Source organism: Aedes albopictus, chromosome 3 (genome assembly GCF_035046485.1).
Source record: "Aedes albopictus strain Foshan chromosome 3, AalbF5, whole genome shotgun sequence".
In the NCBI taxonomy this organism is placed as follows: domain Eukaryota; kingdom Metazoa; phylum Arthropoda; class Insecta; order Diptera; family Culicidae; genus Aedes; species Aedes albopictus.
Genome location: NC_085138.1, coordinates 416,708,406 through 416,732,861, shown reverse-complemented (window position 1 = coordinate 416,732,861; position 24,456 = coordinate 416,708,406). Strand labels below are relative to the sequence as shown.

At 41.9% G+C, this 24,456-nt stretch overlaps 2 protein-coding genes across 4 annotated transcripts in view; one reads left to right on the top strand and one right to left on the bottom strand.

Annotated features, from left to right (window-relative positions):
* LOC109622131 (beta-1-syntrophin) overlaps positions 1–24,456 on the top strand; it is an 804,166-nt gene that overhangs the window by 147,971 nt on the left and 631,739 nt on the right. The gene's annotated exons all lie outside the window — the stretch shown is intronic.
* Positions 7,098–11,320, bottom strand: LOC109403145 (uncharacterized). Its single transcript, XM_062856321.1, has 4 exons — positions 10,903–11,320; positions 10,676–10,844; positions 10,308–10,612; positions 7,098–9,455 (listed from the first exon to the last, which is right to left on the bottom strand). Exons 1-4 carry the CDS (start codon positions 11,151–11,153, stop codon positions 7,448–7,450), a joined length of 2,733 nt encoding a protein of 910 aa, XP_062712305.1. The 5' UTR covers positions 11,154–11,320; the 3' UTR covers positions 7,098–7,447.

The window sequence follows — 24,456 nt, the reverse complement described above, 5'->3', positions numbered from 1 at the left end:
ACCCGTGGAAGCATGAGGTAGGAACTTTTGAGGACCAGTGCTATGTTAGACGCTCTCCTTATCGACTCACCGTTTTGCAGCCCAAAAAAATCTGTTCTACTTAAAATTTTCTGAAGCACGGTTTCGAAATCAGTGCTAAATTATGCTTATAAAATTTTGGTCGTTGACAGAAGTTCACGACTTCCGTTCTATTTTGTTAACTAGTGTTATTGATGTTATTCCTTTACATGTTAAATAATAAGCACCATCAGACGATCTGAACGTTATAACTTTTGACACAAGTGTTGGATCACTTTGCGGTCTTCGGCAAAGTTTTTCGGCATACTTTTCGACATTTCCTCCCTGTAATTCCTCTTAAATACCTAGAAGGCACTCTGAGGCTACCTAAAGTCATTGGGAATAGTATGTATACATTTCACCCCAGTTTCCCTCCAATCGTAGACATGGGCCAACTTTGAATGACTCATTGATATTGCATCGTAAAATCTTCATCATCGTTATTGTCGCATACCGATGAGCTTGTGAGAGCTGGGTGGTGAAATCATATTCACCTCATTTTCATATGTGTACACTGTAAACACACATCCGCCCTACCGTCGTACGTATGCTAGGGAGCCAATTTTGCTTCCGAAAAAGACGATGAACTCCATGGCCGTACGTACCTACCTACAGAATTCTGTTCCATGGGATCTGTGCTCTTGGTTTGACTGGAAGTTCGTCGTCCTGCTATGCAATGCATTCGACGACCACTTTTCCTCATTTTCCGGTTCTACTGGATACGGTCCTGGGTCTGGGCTGGGCAGGGCAATATTGGTTTCATTAATTAAGATGTTCATTGACCATAAAAATTGCCTCCGTGATGATTACGTTCTCGTGTAGGTGGGTGAGTAGAGTACACACATGTCTAGATATGGACTACCGATGCGATGACGACGACGACGACGATGATGTTGATGTGTAAATGCAGCTCAACATCATGATTATCGTTTCGTCAGCATAAAATTACCATTAGGCGCCCATCGGGATGGGCTCGATTGAATTGAAAATCGATTTCTGCCCTTCGAAGAGCAGAATGAAGGACACCTCCAGGAAGAGAGGAATTCAACACAACTATTGAGATTACCTGACTATTTTTCTGATTGAATTTTAACGAATTCATTCGTTAGGAAACCCTTTCCATTTATGTCCAAAACGAACTTGAAGAAAGTGCTCAAGGATTTGAATTCACACACTCCAAACATCACCCCTCGTTCCGAAGACTCCTCCACCTGACTCCCAACTCCAGCTCAATGATTTGAATGAGTAGACCACTGCCACCCTGCAGCAGCATCGTAACGAGTCTATTATTATTCCAACCTAAAATGGATACATGTAAATGCCGTGCGCATCAAGTTCGCACGTAGGAGAAAGAGTAATAGGTTCACGGGACCTCATCATCCCGTGGACGACCATCATCATCATCATACCCTACAGCAGCCTACAACATCCTCCCGAACCGATTCAGCACGTCGGCGTCGGTGGCCCAGTCAGGCAGCGGGACTAAATTAACTCGCACGTGATATAATACAAGGGACGACTGCACGGGGGTCAGGCAAGCCGCGCGCTCGCCCCCTTAGGCCAGGTCAGTAGGGTGCTGCTGTAGCGAAATTTACATCGCGTGCCGGTCCGTCATGATTAGGGTTACCGCGCCACCCACCAATCGACTGGCCGAACCACCGACACGGAGACCTGCTCCACTTGGCCAGAGCAATGAAATATGTATATTGTATATGATATAGTCATTGAGCTGAAGCTGCTGTTGGTACCGAAGTACTAGGTATACGTATGTGATCAGGTGAGGTGCGCGGCGACAGAAACGAGGCGGCTCCATTCATTCATTCATCCATTTATGCAGGTTACTCCTCCAGATATTGTGCGGAATCATGGGCCGATGCCGTTGCACAATTGCTAGTTTTATTCTAATCGTTGCACTAACTAAGGGATATGCATCTGATGATGTAGACGAAATCTGTCAAGGTAACAATCATTATGGCTGAATTTCTGTAGAAAACTGCACAGAAACCTCCGACGCTCACAAGCATTGTGGCATGAAAATGATTCATACCTTTTCTTGGCGGTGCTAAATTGAACAATTTGTTTTGGTTTGAGATAATCGTCAATATTTTGTAGTATAAAAAAACAAGGAACCAACATTTTTGTTATTAACCTTCCAGGACGCGCGCCATCAAGCAACCGAAACTGCACCGCGCTCGCACTGTATACGAAGAGCGAGGTTTTTTGGTAGTGTTGTACTTTTTACAACAGCGCGTGCACTGAAGGTTTAAAAACATCAAAACTGTCGAGATGGGTCTGCATAGGTCTTAGCCATGTCAAAAGACAGTGGCAGAAGGAGAAAAAAACTTAACAAAGAGCATGCAAAACATTTACCTCATGCATGATTTCGATGCAAAAAATGTCGTTTATGTGAATTTTAAGCAAAAGATTTGAAAATCTGAGATTTTGCGAATTTTTCTTGAGAGAAGTTCTTGCATGTATGTTTTACACAGAGAGTTTCATCCGGAATTGTAGTTTTCTTATGCATTTCTGTGTTTTCCATGACAACATTTGATTTGCTTATCAGTTGAATCAGTTCTGTAAGTATGTACCAACAACGGATTGGCGACAGTAAAAACAGCCCACAGCGTGTCCGGATGATCGCACTCTTACTTTTGTAGGAAACTCTGTCTCATGGCGACAGTAAAATCAGTCTACAGCGCGTCCGGATGACCGCACTCTTACTTTTGTAAGAAACTCTGTCTCATGGCGACAGTAAAAACAGTCCACAGCGCGTCCGGATGGCCGCACTCTTACTTTTGTAGCAAACTCTGTCTCATGGCGACTTACTTTTGTAAGAAACTCTGTCTCATGGCGACAGTATAAACAGTCCACAGCGTGTTCGGATGACCGCACCCTTACTTTTGTAAGAAACTCTGTCTCATGGCGACAGTAAAACCAGTCCACAGCGCGTCCGGATGACCGCACTCTTACTTTTGTAAGAAACTCTGTCTCATGGCGACAGTAAAAACAGTCCACAGCGCATCCGGATGACCGCACCCTTACTTTTGTAAGAAACTCTGTCTCATGGCGACAGTATAAACAGTCCACAGCGTGTTCGGATGACCGCACCCTTACTTTTGTAAGAAACTCTGTCTCATGGCGACAGTAAAACCAGTCCACAGCGTGTCCGGATGACCGCACTCTTACTTTTGTAAGAAACTCTGTCTCATGGCGACAGTAAAATCAGTCCACAGCGTGTCCGGATGACCGCACTCTTACTTTTGTAAGAAACTCTGTCTCATGACGACAGTAAAAACAGTCCACAGCGCGTCCGGATGACCGCACCCTTACTTTTGTAAGAAACTCTGTCTCACGGCGACAGTATAAACAGTCCACAGCGTGTTCGGATGACCGGACCCTTACTTTTGTAAGAAGTTATGTCTCATGGCGACAGTAAAAACAGTCCGCAGCGTGTCCGGATAACCGCACCCTTATTTTTGTAAGAAATTCTGTCTCATGGCGACAGCAAAACCAGTCCACAGTGCGTCCGGATGAACGCACCCTTACTTTTGTAAGAAACTCTGTCTCACGGAGACAGTAAAACAGCCCACAACGCGTCCGAAAGACCGCACCCTTACTTTTGTAAGACATTATGTCTCATGGCGACAGTAAAAACAGTCCACAGCGTGTCCGGATGACCGCGGATGACCGCACCCTTACTTTTGTAAGAAACTCTGTCTCATGGTGACAGTAAAACCAGTCCACAGCGCGTCCGGATGACCGCACCCTTACTTTTGTAAGAAATTCTGTCTCATGGCGACAGTAAAATCAGCTCGTAGACTAGCCCGAATAAATCGTTACCCCGAATGACACATTACCCCGAATACCATTTTTCTGCAAAACAATGTCATAATACTTTTTCCCGAGAATTTCTGCTGCACAGGAATAGTTTTCACCAAATATTTGTAACTGGCACTGCACTGACACTGATTGCAAACAGTAAGAAACTTAATATCAGAAGAAATTGAATATAATAACATTATACTCTAAGGGCATTATTTAACCTTTCAGCTGTCACGCTATTGTATTCGGTATAGTACGTTGAAAATAGCTCACCTTTTCCACACAAAACAACGTGGAGCTGGTAGCGGCGGCCAATTTCTGGAAGATTTAGGATTTTTATTTACTGCCATAATCGCATAGTTGACGTAACCACCATTAACAATGTCAGCACTCACAAGCTAGTATCTATCAAATGTGCATAATTGTGACTAGTTTTATTCAATAGTGCACAAGATCTCATCACTAGCTAGATATCAACGTGAAAAAACATAAACTTTTCATTAATCATTGTTAAAATTTCGAAAGTGTGCTGAAAACTACAGTGGCGCTTACGTCAACTATGCGATTATGGGCAGTTTACTCGTGCATTATTTCTTCAGCAGCTCAGATATTTTTTTTGGAATATCTACAAAACATTCGAAAGAAATTATAGCTGAACTCTTTTTGGAAAATGTCTACATAATGTCTTCCATGACTAGCTGGAGTTCTTTCAGTAATTGATTATCCAGTTTGTCTATGCTTATTAGCAATCTAGGAATGTCCTGAATTTGTATTCCTCTAAGAATAAATCTTCAGTTGAATTATTCACAGTACATCCTTGCCAGAATCTTCCTACACACTTAATTTTGAATACCGTAGGTAAATTTTTGACGAAAATAGAACAGCTGAACACACAAGACTATCACCTGGGATCGAATCCCACTCCCGACATACTCACAAAATGTGGGTTCTTCCTTCGGAAGGGAAGTAAAGCGTGGGTCCCGAGATGAACTAGCCTAGGGTTAAAAATCTCGTTAATACAGACAAAAAAAAACAGCTGAATACAGCTATAACGGATTGTTTACCTTTTGCACCCGTTTTTGACAGTTGACAGTTCTGCAGTTCTATTTTCGTCAAAAAAGTACCGAACAATTCAGGATTGAGTGTGTATACTCATATACTGCATATACTCATCTCAGAGCATAATCCTTTTCTCGTAATAGCCTTGAAACTATCACTGGAGGAAACCGTCGAGTCATTCCTGTGAGAGTTCCTGAATGGCCTGGGGAAATCCTTGAAGAATTTCCGCAGGTATTTCCAGAGAACTCTCTACTAATGGATTTTTTGAAGAAATCCATGAATTTATTCAAGAAGAAATGTTTGGAAGAATTTAAGAAGGAATTCCTTAAGGAATTCCTAGTGCATTTCCTAGAGAAATTCCGGGAGGGATCCCTGGGAGAACAGTCTTTTCTGGTTGAATTTCTGAAGGATTCCCTGGAGAAATTCCTGAAAGCACTTTTAGCATGTAAGTACTCATATGTTTATGGTAAGTCACAGTAACCGAACCAGTACACCAAAATATGCGCTGCCGTTACTCTTTTATGGCATGTGTGTTGCTTGGGAGAATCCTTGGAGGACTTATAATCTAGCAATGAAATCCCTGAGTAAATTTCTAAAGTAACTACTGGAGGGATTCCTGAAAGAGTCCTAGGACAATTTCCTGGTTTCTGCATGCATCCTTTTTAAATTATCTTCCAAAACTATTCAATAGAAGAATTCTTCCCGAAGTTCTTGAACTAATTAAAAGAAAAATTATCAGGTATTTACATCCCTGGAAAAGGTGATTGAAGGATTTATGAAATTTCTGAGGGAACTCCTGAATGATTTTTTGGAAGAGAACCTGAGAGTAACTTCTGAAGAAATTGAGGAATTTCTGGAGCAATCCCTGGAAGAATTCCCGGAGCAATCCCTGGAAGACTTACTGGATAATTTCCTGAAGAAACACCTGGATAAATCCCTGGAGGAATCTCTGAATTTCTGAAAGTATACAGTATAGGAGGAATTCCTGGATAAATTCTGGGAGGAATCTCTAGAGAAATTTATGAGAAATCTCTTGAGAAATTCCTAGAAGAAATCCTGAAATATTCCTGAACCAATTATGGGAGGAACCCCTAGAAAAAAATTCTGAAGAAATCTCTTAAGGAATTCCTAGAGAAACTTTCAAGTCCTTGGAGAAATTCTTGGAGAAAACTCTAGAGATAATCCCGGAGGGATGCCTGAAGCAACTTCTGAGCAAATTCCTGTTGTAATCCCTGGAGGAATTCTTGGACGAAACCCAGCAGGAATTTCTGAAGAAATTCCTGAATTTTTTTTGGAGCCATCCCTAGAAGGGTACCTGGAGAAATTCCTAGAGAAATATGTGATAAAATCCCTTGATAAATTCTAGGTGGATTTTCTGTTGGAATCCTTGGATGAATTTCTGGAGGATATCCTGGAGGAGTCTCTGGGAAAATCTCTGGAAAAATTCGTGGAGAAATTCCTGAAGCAATTCTTGGAGGAATGCATGGTGCCTGTAGAATCCCCGAAAAAATCCTGAAGATATTCATGGAGAATTTTTTTGGAAGAATCTCTGAAGAAATCTCTGAACGATTTCCTGGAAACAATGCTGACATAATTTCTGAAGGATGTGAAGAAATTCCTGGGGTGACTTCTGGAGAATTTCCTTAAAGAGTTTCTAAAGAAATTTCTGGAGGAATTCCTGTGGGAATTGCTGGAGGAATTCCTGAAGGAAATTTTTTCCACGGATTCTTAACAAATGAGGGATTCATTCGGGAATTTTCTGAAGGGATACAACTTCCCTAGGGATTCCTTGAAATTGTAGAAAATCTCCCATGACTTGTATTATAAATCCGATTAATATTTTCTTCAGAAATGTCTTTAGATTTTTCTTCACAGATTTCTTTACAAATTTCTGCAAGGATTACCTTGAAAAAAACATCCACAGATTTTTCGATTATTCTTCCATAGATTCTTGCTGAAATCCAACCTAAGATTCATTTAGAAAATCTTTCACGAGTTACTGAAAAAATCTCCCAGGCATTTTAAAAGATTTTTTTTTCAGGGTCTCCTTTGGTAACTCCTCGTAGATTTACTTTAAAAAATCATCTAGGAAACCTTAAAGAAATTTAGCCAGAAATCTTTCACAAAATCTTCTAGAATTCCTTGAATTTCTTACATAACTCCGATGTAATGAAAGGCTGAAGTTTTAAGAAAAAAAAACTAAACTCCATTAGCCTTCTGGTATACCAGCTTTTCAATGCATTAGGCTGAAAATGAAGAACGCTGAATACATGCCTTTCAAAGCTGGCCTTCATCGACTATGCCAATTAACTGTCAGAATCAAGGATTTTGTGATTCAGCTTTGCAAAATTGTTCTATCCAAGCAGACAATTCAAACATCCCACCGTGCGTAGACCGTGCGACTGACCCAACTCGTACGTGATTCACTATTGCAAAGAAAAACGAGAACTATTGGTAATACACTATGGAGCTATATTGCTGAAATTTACTAGGGGTATAATCAAATGAATCAATATGCCAAAATTATCGCAAAAAGTACACTGAAAAGCGTTTGAATGATAGCTTCGGGTTCAACGATGGCGGCCGCACTTACTGGTGTTGGTTCTGGAGCTGGATCGTCTTTGAGAACTTCAGTATCGGTATCAGTGGATGACCCGTCACTTCTCGTGGGTGGAAGGAGGCTCTGTTCCAACTCCGAATAGTCCACTATGTCCGGAATTGCCATTTGAATGACCTGTTTGCTTTCTTCGGGCACTTGGCTATCAATCTGCGGGGTAGCAGGTGGTGCTTGAGCTTGATGGTGTTCAACATCCGTGTGATGCGAGTTGGTGAACTGTTCGATGCTGTTAATGGCTGGCTTTCTCGGTTTGCTGTATGGTATCGAACATCTGGGTTGACATGGACGGCATCCGCATTGGTAGCGTCGATTATTGCACTTACGACGATACTGCTTGGGCCTTTGGACAGCTGTACCCAGAGCACCGACAACCTTGGGAGGTATCAGATAATGTAATTGATTCCAATGCTCCGGCTGCCCTCCGGTAATCACTGTTTTCTGTTCAACCTGGATGCTTTCCTGAGGTTCCATATCACCATGTTCCATAGGATTCCAACTCGCCCCGGCAATAGCCGCAGGATTGTTCGAAATTCCATGCACGGGGATTCCATGCACTGGAACTCCATTCGCAGGAAATCCATACGCAGGGAATCCATTCACGGGAACTCCATATGCAGGAAATCCATACGCAGGGAATCCATTCACGGGAACTCCTGATGCGGGAACTCCAGTCGCGGGAACTCCAGATGCGGGAACTCCAGATGAGGGAACTCCAGATGTGGGAACTCCAGACGCGGGAACTCCAGTCACGTGAACTCCAGTCGCGGGAACTCCAGCCACGGGAACTCCATTCACAGGAACTCCATTTGCGGGAGCTCCATACGCAGGAACGCCATACGCAGGGAATCTATTCGCTGGAACTCCATACGCAGGAAATCCATTCACGGGAATACCATTCCCAAGAACTCCATTCCCAAGAATACCCTGTCCAGCAACTCCTTGTCCAGGAACTCCGTGTCCAGGAACTCCGTGTCCAGGAACTCCATTCACAGGACCTCCTTTTATGGGAGTTCCATGCACAGGAACTCCACTAGCAATAAGTTCATTCACGGGAACTCCAAGCCCAGGAACTCCATTGACAGGTACTCCATTCACAGGAACTCCGTTCGCAGGAAGCCCATTCACAGCAACTCCATTCCCAGGAAGCCCATTCCCTCCAAAGATTAACCCCGCGGTATTAAATGACCCCAGGGCTGTCGAACTGGATGTAGGAGATTCACCGGCTGCATCCATGAGCACATCGAACACATCGCTATATCTCACAGGAGCTTGACTACCACCGACCATACCCACTGTGTTAGCTAGCTGTTGATCCGCCGACTCCAACGGTGTATCGTCAACGTAATTCGCGTAATCCTGAAGTACATAATTATAATCTTCATACTCGACGGGATAATCATCTGCACGTATTCCAGTGCCTCCAACAATCGACCCATCCGAGTTAGGTTCAATGGCATAATCCTGAAGTTGGTAGTTATAGTCATCGTAGTAGTCCTGGTTGTCCGGTAACGTTCCAACTTGGGGAATTGACGCCGCAGGGTCCGCAGGGTCCGCAGGGCTCGCTGCAGCATCTGGACGGGTTTCCTCTTCTCCGTACTTTACGGCGTTATATCCGGAAGACCACGAGCCCCATGGAGTTTCTGCCATGCTTTCGAAATTGGTGTACGATCTGGGTGCGAGTGTACCCCAGTTGAACTTGGGTTTCGTTGGTTTAGGTTTCTTCTTCGGGAGCTTTGGGGCGTCGTCCACCACCACGCTGATGCTGGCGCTGTCTTGAGCGGGCAGGTTGTAGTCTACGGAATCTTGGGCCACAATGGGAGCAGCGGTGGTTGTGGTCGTGGTGGTGGTTGTCGTTGTCGTTGTGGTAATAGGAATGATCATGTTTTCCGGTTCCACGTACCTGTAAGGAAAGAGGAATAATTTCGTTTAGAGGAATTAAGCATGTTATTGATGAACAAGAATTTAAGTTTTGAAATATATTGGATAATGTTTGGGATCAATTGGAATAGAATTCTTGAAACGTAGGTATAAGTACAACGCACAGTTCAACTGTATTTCTTATGGAAAATTCGGAGGATATCTGGTGGAATCTTTAGGAATTCTTAGAGGAATTGCTCAAGTATTCCCAGAAGGAGTTTCTATAGGAATTTCAGATAGAATTCATGTCGGAATTCCGAGAGGAGCTCCTGAAGAAATCCCAGGAAGAATTTCTGGAGGTATCCGCAAATGGATTCCTGGAGGGATCCCGGAAAGAATTTTTGAAGAAATTCCTGAAGGAATTCTTGGAAGAATATTTGGAGAAACTCCAGGAGGAATCACAGATGAAATCCGTGAAGGAATTCCTACAGGAGTTGCTGAAGAAATTATACTAGGGATTCCTGGTGGAATACTGAGAAGAACTCCTACATGAATATCCAGAGGAACTCCTGAACTGAAGCAAACCTTAAAGAAATTTCTGGCGAATTCTTAAGAGAACTCCAGAAGATATCAACTGGAGAAATCTGTGGACGGCTTTCTGAAGGAAACCCCTGAGGAATTCCTAAATAAGCTCCTGGAGGTATTTCTGGATAAATCCTCGGAGGAATTGCAAAAGGAGCCCTCGGAGGATTTTCTGGAGGTTTCCCAGGAAAACTTACTGGTAGAAACCAAGAGAAATCTCCCAAAGAGGAAGACCTTCAAACATTCAGATTTGACTCCCCATTGTAAACGGGTCACACTCAAGTTCAACCCATCATTGCTAGAACCTACTTACCCACATTTGACAAAATGGCAGTCCAAGGTCATCATGCTGTCCTGGTACCTTCCGACCTGTATGTAGTGAATCTCGTGCAGATCGTCGGAATTTTGGGCGGTACAAAGAAAAACATGGAAATTTTCGGCCTTGTCTTTGTTCTTAAACGCCACGTACTCTGACCTACTAACTTTCGCCGAAATTCCCAACGCCGGATCCTTGATTTTCCAAACATACTCCAATGCCGGCAGCTCAGTCCACCGAATCCCGGCGTGCATTCCCTGGGCGGTTTCGTCGAACACCTCCAATCTGAGACCCTGACATTTCTAAAACCGGATATACAAAAGAGCTAAAGAATTCGAACGAACCAACACATTCGGACCAATTACATCGGGAAGGAGTTCAGCCACCCGCACCGTAGGCACATCCGCCGTGTGCTTATAACGAATCCAGGCCACATCCCGTCCAGTCAGGTTGGCAAACTCGTGATGCAGGAAGATATCCGCCTTGACCTTTCCCAGGCCGACAATGTCCACCTCTTCCGGCTCGATGATATATCTTGAAAACGCATGGTTGTTCAGAACGGTTGATGAACTTCAAATTTAGAAAATCTTACCCATCGATACCCACCAGACAGTGGGCAGGGGTAACGTAGAAGTTCTCTCCAACATGGAACGCGCCACAGAACTCAGCCGTCAGGTCGCATATGATTTCCGGCGTCTGTGGGAAGCAAATACCCTCCACGGGAGTGTTTGGCTTCTTCCGGTAGGCGAAGGTTGTCTCGGCAAAGTCGTGTCCACCGATATCGAAGGCTTCGGAAACGATGGGTAAAATCAGGAGAAACAGCAACCGAACTTGAACCATCATCACAGAGAAACGGCCATAAATAGTTGACGACAAGGCAACAAAGCGACTTTTCTGTTTGGGATTCGTCAACAGAGGGAGCTCGGATTCATGTGAAGGCTTTCGCGATGTGACAGATTATTGTTGACTGACAACTTGCAGGCTTGCTTCGATTGAACAACATAAATGTGTATCTTGTCTACGCAAGGCCTTGCATAAGGCTATCTGACGTTTGATCTCCTTTCTCTGTTTCGCTCCCGAGGAGGATAGGTTTGTTTTCATACGGAAACGTTTCCGTATGAAAATATTAAACAAAAAATTGCTATCTTCTGTGTCTGCTTGAGAGAGAAGGGTGATGAGCGCTAGATTGCCTTATTGCTAAATCTTCGGAGGCGAGTATGATACTGACCGCCAGAGCATTGGCCTAAGTCCATTCGAAGCGCCTTTTTCTAATACAGAAGACGAGATTGTTTCGCGTTCTTATTGATGGACGGCAACGTCTACAGCATTATACAGAATCTATAGTGGTGCTAACATTGATTCTGTCCAATATAAACCAGGTTCCAGATGCGGCCAAAACTCTTTGTCATCAACAATACACAGCACCAGCGACCGACTCGGTACGACCTAGAGCGACTGAAGTATCCTCCTTTGCATACGCGTGGAAGCTCCAGACATCGTAACTGGATAAGGGTGAGCTTGATGCGGCCCCTCTAGTCAAAGAAGCCTGCAATGAGGGCATCGACAGGTACGTGGAATGTGGAATGAAGTCGACGGAATTTAGACGGCACAATAGCTTTGGACGAGAAGAACGCAACGAGGTCGGTAATGCTGCAGCATGATATCCGGCAGATCAAGCTGCATTATGAACATGAACAGAAGCTTTTTTTTAGATTAAAAAAAAACGTCGACTTGAAGAAGCGAAGTAGGAGGAAATTAAACTTTTGTATCGTTTTCTAGAAACACCGAAGATAAACTAGAAACAAACTTGTTTCGCCACGGTTTCGTGTCACGTGCCACAATGAGCAAGGTTGAGGGCGAAAACCTTTTATGGGACGACATGAGGTAATTGAAAGGTGGAAGCAGGACGTCGATGAGCACCTGAACGAAGCGGAGATTATAGACGCGGGGCCTCGAGCTTTGTTGGAGTTGCCTGGATAAACAGATTTACACAGAAAGAGAAAGAAACGATGCCCGATATCTTAGTGAACTGTGTTATATGCAGAAATCATTAGGCTGACATAGCAGTTGAACAATAGAACTTTTGAACTCAATTACAACCTGATAGGAGTTCGTAGTTAAGAAGTCTGGAAGAGTAGCATAAAAGAAAAAGGGCAGATAAAAAAGTAAGGGATGTTATGAATTGGGAAGCAATTACTGCAACAAGGCTACTGCTATGTGTTCTATTTGTATTTTTACTAATATATCTATGCATGAACAGTTCACTTATTTAAACTTTTGTTATTTTTATTTGCAAGTACGTTCTTTTTGAAGTTTGCAAAATACTCTACAGTCCAAGTTACAATTAAGAAGCTAATTCCTTTTGATATTTTTCTAATTCCTTTTGATATTTTTCAATATAAACACCTGAATAACCCCTAGAACTATATTTCACTTTTTTGTCTATCCGGACTATTATACGGCCAGTAGATATATATATATATATAGAGCAGGCCAGTTCTGCACTAGCACTGTATTAGCACGCAAGGCGAATAATAGTGCCATATGGATGCTTGAGCAACTCTCGATGTCAAACACAAAGCAATTCTATCTCCATAACTCGATGAATGGGCATCACATTTCTCGGAAAGAAGGAAACAATTTCTAATACATCTGGGACAAAAAATGTCATTATTGGCCACAACGTTCCGGCACACCATATTGGCCACATTTCGTAATCTTTTCTCGAGCTGAAAATGTCTTTAGACAAATGTCAATCGGAATCATTCGGTCATCTGCTTCCTCCGGGGAAGTGGCCATCTGGGCAGTTTTGATCGGGTTTCAAACCTGCCTGAATTTACGAAGTATAGTCATTTCGGGCATATTGGTTTACATTATTGGCCACATTCTGGGATATTAAGAGGCCAATTTTCGGTTAATTTTCAAACCTGGGTTGCGACATGTCAATCTTCAAGAATTTAAGAGAGAAACTCATGGAAGGTGGTTTAGGGCTTTTCTATTAACATTGTTGGCAGTATTTCAGGTCAACTTTTACTCAGTTTTGGTCAGCCTTGCGACATGCCAATCTTCAAAAAATTACGAAACAAAGTAATTGACGGCTATTACAAACATCCCAAGACGGTTCTCAAAATCTCTACAAGACTAATAGAACATCAAAATGTTACCACATCATTTCTCCTGGAGATCGTTCTGAAAACCCTCCAGTAGTTCTTTCCAGGATTTCTACAACTATTGCTCCTGGAGTTCGTACAGAAATTTCTTTTCATATTCCTCAACAGTATCTTATGGGTTCCATCGAGATGGTCCTTTAGGAATCCTTTTAGATTTTCTCCAGAAGGTATTTTTTCAGAATTTTTTTTCTTATGATTGTTTTCACTGTACTGTATTAATTTTTCTAAGGTTTCCCAACTATGAAGCGAACAAAGCTAAAGCTACAATTTATGTACACCTTGGATTTTTTCGAATGTTTCCCGACTGGAATTTTGTCTGAGATATTTCAGGGTTTTCAGGAAAACTTTCTTCGGAAATTCCTTAAAAAGTTCTTCCTGAAAATTATAAAGTTCCTCCTAAGATCCATCATAGCGTATTATCTGAGATATTTTCCAGAAATTCTTTCTGGAATTCAGGGATTCCTACGAAAATTTATTTCGGGATTCCTCAAGAAGTTCCTCCTTTGATTCTACAATGATTTCCTTCTGGAGTTCATTATGAAGTTTCTTCTGGTATTTTAACCTTTCAGGACGCGCGCCATCAAGCTACTGAAACTGCACCGGGCTCGCGCTGTATACGACGAGTGAGGTTTTTTGGTAGTGTTGTACTTTTTACAACAGCGCGCATCCTGAAGGGTTAAAGAAGTTATTTTTGGAATCTTAGATTGATCTACGGGAAGGAAGAAAGCACGATTGATATATTGTAGGGCTCCAAGAAAAAAAAGTTCAGGAAAAGGCCTCGAAATAAACTTCTCCATAGAGAAGGACTTTCTGGAGGGTTCTCTGACGACAAATGTAGAGTAATTGCAGAAGATTATCCTTGGGAAATCCCAGAGATAACTCATTGAGAAATATCAGAAGAAATTTTTTGGAGAAATTGCATCAGGAAACCTAGAAAATATTCCTGAAAAAAGAAGAAGCCTGATAGAAAGAGAAAAGTTACTACAGGAGACATTCCAAGTGTAGAAAAAACACACCCTGAAAAAACTCCTTGAGGGATCCCAGAAGGAACTCTTTGAAGGTTCCTCTAGACAATTCAATGAGTACCTTTAAAAAGTTCCCCTGGGAATTTATTCAGGAGTTTTAGTGGAATTCTACTGGGAATTTCTCTAAAGTTTTCACTAGAAATTCTTCCAGGAATTGTTTTGGGATTTCCTCTTGGAGTTTCGCTGGGAATTTCTCTAGGAGTTCCACTGAGTTTGTATACCATTTCCTTCTACTGTGATTTTTTCTAGCATTTTCACTTGGAGTTCCTCCAGGAGTTTCACTGGGGTAGTTCCTCTTGAAACTCCAATGAAAATATCACTAAGAGTTCCGCTGGGAATTTCTTCAATATTTCCCCTGAAACTTTCTTTAGGAATTCCAACCAGAGTTTCGGCGAGGATTTTTTTCTGACATTTTATCTTAAAGAATACAGAAGATACTCTAGAAATTTCTTTGGGAGTTTTTCCAGAAATTTCTGTATGAATTTTATTAGGAACTAGCTGTCCCGGCAAACTTTGTCTTGCCAGTCTTGTGGTGGTTTGACAATTGTTTAGGTTATCGCAGCAACGCACTCTAGATTGATTTCATTTCGATCACGCCAAATTTCTTCCCGGTTCATCAAAAATCAGTTTTTTTCTCAGTTTTCATTATTTTTTAAAGGGTTTTCGTATTTTTTTTCTGCATATAAACACAGCCATCATGAATACGAATCGAACCGTGAAAGAGTCATCCTGATCGGTCCACCCTTTTTTTTTTTTTTTTTTTTTCTTTTTTTTTTTTTTTTCCTTCTAAACCATAGGGGGATAAATCTGCTCATCAGACACCCTAACAGGAAGGTTAGGGTAGTGTGGGGATGAGGCCGTCTTCTACAATGCCGGTAGAAGCCAGGACTACTCTCTCCTCGACCCACTAAAACACATTCCTATGGTCGCCAAACCCTACGTCTCTCCGGAACCACCAAGAAGGTATTGCTTCAGAGAGGGGCTAGTGCATATCGCACCCTCAAGGTTAGCTGCCGTAGCCTAGCAGCAACGAACATCGATGACTCGCACTGGAGAGTCCATCACGATAGCATGCTGGCGCTTAGCCAGTTTCCCGAGTGGTCCTCGCCACTCCCTTTGTCCACGGAAGGCGGGCAGGGTCAACCCCGCCCGCGCCCTACTGCTGAGCGGACATCAAGAACTGATGCCCACATGCAACCCGATCTGACCTGCTGAAGGCAAGGGTATCACTACCCTTCAGGCCTTATCAGCTGCATCCGTAGGTTGCAGACAGCAGGGTCTCACCTACCCCGACCCTTGCCGGGGACCCCTTTCCAACCGCGGGCTCAGATCCAACCCAGTAGACTGACGCCACGACAGCACCGCTACCGGGACTTCCTCTCCGCGGCCACTTAATCGCTGTAAGGGTCGATCTCGACCGCAGGGCACCGGTATGACCTACGAAGCCGACTTCGAACCCCTGGACCACCTCTTGTACTGCATCTGGACTAGCCATTCTCCGAGTCCACGCGCCACCTCCTTTGTAGCTCCCAGACGATATGGGTGATAGCCGTTGAAACGGCATTCCAGCTAATCTTATCCCTACACATTATCTGGACCAAGTTGTCCGGAGTTGTGTCCTCCCCGCATGTGGCAAGCATGCGGTCACGCATTGTGCGAAAACGCGTCCACCCTTGGGTCCACCCGTTTGTAAGTTTTGTTGCCTCAAAGGGACTTCAAACTCATTTTTATATATATACTAGCTGTCCCGGCAAACTTTGTCTTGCCAAGGTTTGGTGGTTTGTCAAAGGTCATTGATGCACCGCACTCTAGATTGGTTTCATTTCGATCGTGTTGATTTCCTTCCCAGCTCATGAAAAATCAGCACTTTATCTATTTTCTTACTTTTCTAGTTGATTTTCGTAACTTTTTGCCTTTCTCGTACACTAAGTGTACTGGAAAGGCTATATGTTCACTCCAAAAATGGCTTTTTGATAGAAGGTCCGGAGGGTCGAGTCACATATACTAATCAACTCAGCTCGACGAATTGAGGTGATGTCTGTGTGTGTGTATGTGTGTATGTGTGTATGTGTGTGTGCGTGTGTGTGTATGTGTGTATGTGTGTGTACAAAAAACTCACATCACTTTTTGGCAGTAAACCTCAACCGATTTTAATGACCGACGGTTCATTCGACGCGGCATATAGTCCCATTGTTTCCTATTGAAAATGGTTCGGATCGGTCCAGCCGTTCCGGAGTTATGGCCATTTAGGTGTACCGGACCGGTACCCCTGGGAGGGGCCAGACATAAAAATGCAACAAACCCATGCATGCGACACATCAAACTACGGCATTTCCGATAACCTGATGAATGGTAAGCAGAAAAATAGTCTCAGACCATATCAGAACCAGTAGTGTTCCGGAACCGGTTCCGGATGTCCCGTCGGAAGTGGTCAAATATAAAAGAGAACTAAACCCATACATGTGACACATCAAGCAGCGGCAATCCGATAACCTGGTGAACGGTTAGCAGGAAAACAGCATCAGACCATATCTGAACTTGTAGTGTCCCGGAACCGGTTCTGGGTGTCCCGCCGGAAGTGGCCAAATATAAAATTTAACATAACTCATTCACGCGACACATCAAACAGCGACATTTTTGTTAACCTGATGAACGGTTAGCAGGAAAATAGTATCAGACCATATCTGAACCGGTAGTGTTCCGGAACCGATTGCGGATGTTCCGCCGGAAGTGGCCAAATATAAAAGAGGACCAAACCCGTGCATGCGACACATCAAACCACGACATTTCCGATAATCTGATGAACGGTTAGCAGGAAAACAGTATCAAACCATATCTGAACTGGTAGTGTTCCGGAACTGGTTCTGGGTGTCCCGCCGGAAGTGCCAAAATATAAAATTGAACATAACTCATTCATACGACACATCAAACAGCAGCATTTTCGGTAACCTGATGAATGGTAAGCAGAAAAATAGTCTCAGACCATATCAGAACCAGTAGTGTTCCGGAACCGGTTCCGGATGTCCCGCCGGAAGTGGACAAATATAAAATAGAACCAAACCCATGCGTGCGACACATCAAGCAGCGGCATTTCCGATAACCTGGTGAACGGTTAGCAGGAAAACAGCATCAGACCATATCTGAACTTGTAGTGTCCCGGAACCGGTTCTGGGTGTCCCGCCGGAAGTGGCCAAATATAAAAGTGAACCAAACCCATGCATGCGACACAGCAAAGCGCGGCTTTTTGATAACCTTATGAACGTTGGCAAGCAAATTGGTTCAGACTATGCAGGGTGTTAGGTTCGTGAATGCAAACTTTTTAAGGAGTGATAGAGGATCATAAATGGTAAAAAAAAATGTGTACCCATATGGTCAAATCTCAACCGTTACGTAGTGATAGAACTTTACATGTTTTTGACTTTGCTTGCCTCAAACTGGCTACAACTTGAAAATAGTTAAACTTATCGCAGCTTTTTAACCCTCATTCGAAAGTTCATTGATTGATTGATTGATTGATTGATTTGTCTTTATTAAATAGACTTTCAGCCCTTGGCAGGTTCGTCTCTGCGGCTTAATAAATTTTCTACTTAAAAGATCTTTCAATCTATTGGTTTGGTTAAATAACTTAGTTTTCTAAAGCAAATAAGCTCGAAAGTATTGATTTTGATCTGTTTTTTGTAAATTATCTTTTAAAAATGCGTAATAAATTTGAAATTTCTTTTAGGAAAATTCGAGGCCACTGTTCCGTTCTACAACTCGTTCTTTGACTTCAAACGTCTAGCTCCTCTTGTGTTCTTGTTATTCCAAACAAACATCGTATTTCATGAATTTGCAAATGTAAAGGTAAGCACTTTTTTGCACACTGTGCCGCTGGAGGAAGTGGCTAAATCTGAAAGTGAACCAAACCCATGCATGCGACACCACAAATCAAGGCTTTTAGGTTACATGATGAACAGCCGACAAGACAAAAGTCTCAGACCAATCAGTGCACTACGGAACCGATTCCGTCTGTCCCACCGGAAATATAAAATTTAAAAGGGAATCGATACATGTGACATATCAAATGATTTATTCGGTAACCTGATGAATAGTTAGCAACAACAAAAAAAAGTCTCAGACCAAATGTGGGACAACAGGTCCTGTCCGGGAACCGATTTTGGGTGTCTTGTCATAAGTGGTAAAATATAAAGGTGACCCGAACCTGTGCATGCGACACACCAAATCGCGGCTTTTCCAATAATCTAATTAACTGTTTGTCAGCAAAAAGTCTCAGACGCACATTTGGGAGAACCGGTAGTGTTGAAGAACAGGTAACGAGTGCCCCGCCAGAAATGGTAAAATATAGAAGTAAGCCAAATTCATGCATGAGGCCATTAAGTACGTCACGATCCTAGGGGAGAGGGAGTTGTTAAAGTGCGACAAGCAATGTATTAAGTATAGGAGAAACCCGTACGAAAGGGGCAGAGGGGAGCTTGAAACATTCCTAATTTCAGCGTGACATACTTAATGGATGCTCCCCATGGAACACATCAATTCGCGGCTTTTTAGGCCGCCTGGTACCCAGTTGACAAGAAAATAGCCACAAATAATATTTGGGACAACCAGTAGTGTCATGGAATCGGTTCCAGGTGCCCGCTGGAAATGGACAAACGTAATATTATGAAAGTGAACAAAACCAATGTTTATCAATGGTAAATCAAATTGTGGCTTTTTTATAGACTGGTAATCGTTGTAGAAATAGTCAAAGTCCTCATATGCAAGAGAATAAAATCGTAACCAAAGTAATTTCACCAAACCACATTATTTCAAATTTCTGTGGTGTCTAGTCTAGTCTAGTCTACACATACACAGCCATTCATTGAAAGAATCCTGGAAAATGATAGAATCGACTACTTCTACCATTTTTCTTGTCATTATTAATGCTTGCAGTACATCGAAAATGCATTACAAGCATTAAAGCGGCCAGGCCTACTGTGCAGCGTTATTGATTATACAATAAAACCATTAAGCGGGGACATCTCGTACCAACCGCTCAGTTTTGTATAGAAAGCTAACTACGTGAAAAATCGGTGGGGATGACGTTGCTAAGAAGGTTAATGTCACCCCTTGGTCCTTGGAATCCTGGGATGGAACACAGGTATTTGGTCCGTGTCCTGGCCCTAATGCCTAGGCTTAAGCGCCTAAACTCGCTCTCTGAAACGAAAAACACTACTGATCTCTCCCAATTGCATGGTCAAGTTAAATGAACAAAATATTATAAGAACTTCAATACAAATCAGAAAGATCTCACCCGATTCAACCGATAATCAAATCCAACATTCTTCATGCTTTCACAAAAATTCATCCTTCAATCTCAGCTCGAAACAAAAATGACCCAACGTTGGGCTGTCATGCGTTTCCTTTCACCTCCGTCGCACATCATCACCGAACATCGCTGGACCATGCGTCAGAAATGACCTTTATAACTATTAATTTTTCTTCACAAAGCTCTGTTTTTGTTGTCATCTTCTCGGAACTAGTGTTTTTGCAACCATTTGCATATTTATTACAAATCTTTCATTATAACACCACCGTAACTTTGACGTAGTAGGACTCCAGATTACGACGGCATTCTACACAGTTGCACTTCAAACTTTCTTTGACCACCGATATCCGAGGGGGGAAGAGAATGTTATCACTGGATAATGCACATTTTCTCATCAATTTCAAATTTTACAGTATCTTCACACGCGTACAGATTCCACCAAAACTACGGCAAACATATTCAAATCTATGCCGGAAGGCGTAGCACCAACAGCGGAATCAAATTTTCATCCGCCGATTCAAGCGAAAAAAAAACGCGGACGAAACGCCTCTGTCAAACCACGTGACCGCTCGCAGCCACGGCTTGCTGCGATCTCATTATTTCAAATTTCTGTGGTGTTAATATAAAGTAGGAATGATCAACGTGTTATGGGAAAATTATGATTTGATCGCATCAATACTGGCACGAGAAAGGCACTATCACCACTAGGTGGATTAATCCGGTTTTGTACATATAAACACAGCCACCACGAATACGGATCGAACCGTGCAAGACTCATGCTGATCGGTTCATCCGTTCGTGAGTTTTGTTGCCTCAAAGGGAATTCAAACTCATTTTTATATATATAGATAGATAGATTTCTCATGAAACTCAACTGTAGGTTCCTGTAGATTTTCACTGAGAATTTTTCTAGGAGTTTTCTTGGGATTTCCTTTAAATGTTCCTTATTTCGAAATTTATCTTAAGTTCTTCCGAGATTTCTTTCAAAAGTTCCTTCGGCGATTTTCCTCCGGAGATTCTTCCGACAGTTATTGCAGAAACCGTACCAAAAGTTCCTCTGGGAGTCCTTTCGATATTTCCTCCGTGAAATCTTCCCCAAGTAAATCTAATCTGGAAATTTCCACGGAAATCCCAGCAGGAATTGTTCCGAATGCTCTTTCATAAATAAATCGGGGAGCTCCTTGGTGGCTTCTTTCTAGAGTTCCTTTCTGATTATTTAGAAAGCTCCTCCGTGAACTCTTGTATAATATTCTCTGCAAAATTTTCTGGAAGTTTTCAGAAGACTTCATACGGAAATTCCTCCCGAGTTTTATTTTCAAAAGATCCTTCGGAAGTTTCTTCAAAAGTTGCTACGGGATTTTTTTTTTCCAGAAGATCCTTTAGGAATTCTTCGGAAAAAAATCTGTGAAATTTTTCCGAAAATTCCTCTGAGGGTTCTTGGAGAAATTCCCATGGGAATTCTAGCAGAAGTATTTCAGTTCATTCGGTTCCAGGAGTTCCTGCAGGGAGTACTTCGGGAGTTCCACCGAAATTTGTATTTTGGCAATTCTTGCAGGAGTTCCTTCAGTACTTCTTCTGAGAATTATTGCTTGAGCTTTTCGAAAATTACTCAAAGAAACCCATCTAGGATTTCATCACTAGTTTCTTCTGAAACTCCTTCAGAATTTTTTCCTGGAATTTTTCTAGGGGAACTTCCTGCGATGTCTTCCGGGGTTCCTACTATATTGAGGAAAAATCTGTGAAAGCTCGAAGGATCAATTCTTCTCGATCATTCTTGAAAAAAAAACAATGTTCCTAAAATATCTGGAAGGATCTCGTATAAATAACTTTAAGTTACTTTGAACAAATCTCAGGTTTTCATAGAGAACCCGAGGAGTATTTACATTCTGGCTGAAGACCACACGCAGATTATAGAATTTTGCAGAAATTATGGGAAACGCTGTATGATAATTTTTTAACCCCCAAAGTAATTTCCATGGGTACTTCAGAAGGGATTCCTGGAGCTCATGTTCAGGTTATAGAAAATATCTTTAGAAAATCCTGGAAGAATTTTGTAGAAGCTTTCGGAGGAACTCTCAATGGAATTGTTAGCTAATCTTTTAATAGAGTTTTGGCAGGGGCCCGCTCAGTATTGTTCAAAGAAACTACTGGAGGTATTATTGAGACATTTTCAGAGAAACTCCAGAAGGAATACTCAAGTTTGATGAAAATCTCTTGAAGGCATTTCAGTAGGAACTTTTGAAGGAATACCCGATGAGTTTTGACAAAGTACTTAGTAATGAACTAAAAGTGAAGGACCTGTTGCAGGAATATTCGGATAAACTTCTGAAGAATTCCCAGAGAAGCTTCTGAAGGAATTTGCGGTTGAAATCTCAAAGTAATTTTCGGAGAAACCCTCGAAGAATTCCAAGAAAAAACTTTTGAAGAAAATTTCACTGCAGATCTGAAGAAATGACAAGAAAAAAAATACAGAAAGTATTACTGGGAGAAACCTTTGAAATTATTTCCAAAGACATTTCTGAAGGAGCTCATGGAAAATCCTTGGAGGTGTTCTTTGAGGAATTCCAGAATAAATTCTATGAAGAAGTCTTGATAAAATTGTTGGAAAAAAGCTATCATAGAAAGTTTTTCATAAATTGATAATGAAATTGCAAAAGGGAGTGAAAAGTGATAGCTCGGGTTCGTCGGATCGCGCGTCATCGTGTGGTCGTGGTGGGCTTTTTTATCTTGTGAGATTGTTCCTTGCTGCTTCTTTGTTAATTTCTTTCTGGATGTCTCTCTTTTCATTATTTTATTTATTCATCATGTGTATATGTATCTTTTGAACATTTTGATCAAATTTGTATAGTTCGTCACCATGAGTGTCGACTTGTTTCTTGTTGTCAATGTCGAAAGTTGCATCTTGAAAATTATCTCTTTCACTTTGTTTATCATGTATCTATTTGTGTATATTTCTCATATGAGTCCGTCTTGGTTCGTCGTTGCATCGCGTCGTCGTCCTGTGTGCGTGCTTATCTTCGTACGGGGCGGTTTAGTTTGTTTCGGCGCCGCCGGAGCGGTTCAGTGTGATTTCGAGGCCAGTTAGTGGAAGATGCTGCAGCACATATGCACTGGACACTTCGAAGGATGTTTATTGGTGAGCTCGTTCCATTTTATCATAATAATTAATGCTAAAGGATGTATAAAATTCTGCTCTGGTTTTTGTGTATTTATCTAACAAATATTGAAAAGTTCGTCACGTCATGTGTCAGCGCTAGTTCCAAATGCACATTTAGTAGATAATAAATATTTTTCTTTCATTTTTTGCATGTACACAAAAATTTGAATGGTTCGTCATCTTCGGTGTCGACATTTGTAATATTTTAGTCTAAATGAATAAATGTTTTGACTCAAATAAAGGTTGCATGAATTTCTGGAAAAAAGAGAGGGTCGGTAAAAGATAGACGGTGAACCATGCGGTAAGATGTTTCTGATTTATTTATAACGTGTTATTTTGTTAATACTTGTGAATTGATCGCGTTTAGCATTGTCTCGCGTGGAAACGCAAACTACAGATGCGTCGGTGTTTAGCATTGTGTTCTCCTTAGTTGCGATTGAATAACTTATGTAGGGTGAGTTTTGAGGCACAATAGATCGCGTTCGTCGTCCACGGTTTAGAAGGGTATTTCTTCTTGAGCGCATTATTAATCGCGAATCAAAACATGACATTCGTTTACCACGATGAAATCCTCAACATATCTCCATTTCCCCTGTCCAAACTCCTAGTGATTTCTCGTAGCGGCGCAGAGAATTCCTCGGTTATTGGCCTAAGCGAGAATCACGTCATCACTTCCTTCCCTATCCTCAATTGACCTGCATTCGGACGCGGCCGGCGCTGGTATTGATTATTGAAAAGTATTGGGATTCCAGCATTTACACAATGAAGAGAAAGCTAATCCCAAGCACCATCTGTTGGTTCATTATGTAAATGCAGTTGTCCTTGCAATAACAGAGGAGTAACCGCGGGCGGTCAATCATGCTCATGCTCATGCTCAATAGATAATGAAATTGCAAAAGGATTAACTAGAGGGATATCCAAAGAAAATACCGAGGTAATTTCCACACCAAACCAAGAAATAAAAGTCATGCCTGTGGAATATCTTCTCAAACAAATTGTTTGAGGAATTACCTAAGGATTTTCCAATGAAATTACCATAAGATATACCAAACGTACCCTTGGAATAATTTTTGGAGTGATTTTCCGTACTCATTTTCAGAGGAGTTCTTTGAGCAATTTGCGAAGGAACTCTCAGAAACTTTTGGAAAAAATCTCGTGCATATATTAAGAAATTCTCGAATGACCTTTTTCAGATATTCTTGAAGGCAACTCTCCATTTAATTCCACGTGAGAATTTCCAGTGTAATTCCTTGACAAATCCATGGATGAGCTGGAGGAATTTCCAAAAGAACTTTTTATGAAATTGAAGTAGAGTAGCTTCTGAACTGCCGTTCTATGCATAATTGTCCCATGTTATATGGGACTCCCATATAACATAGGACAATTGGACGTAGAACGACAGTGAAGGAATTGTCAAAATATTTCCGGCAGTTACGAACGACGTCGACGAACGCGACGAACAATAAATAACAATAAACGTCAACAATTT

Excerpts from the sequence above, each read along its gene's own strand:
- LOC109403145 (XM_062856321.1), bottom strand. The coding sequence starts at position 11,153 with ATGATGGTTCAAGTTCGGTTGCTGTTTCTCCTGATTTTACCCATCGTT. Across the intron at positions 10,845-10,902 it reads TGTCTGGTGGGTATCGATGG|ATATATCATCGAGCCGGAAG; the intron begins GTAAGATTTTCT and ends TGCGTTTTCAAG. Across the intron at positions 10,613-10,675 it reads TGGCTGAACTCCTTCCCGAT|AAATGTCAGGGTCTCAGATT; the intron begins GTAATTGGTCCG and ends ATCCGGTTTTAG.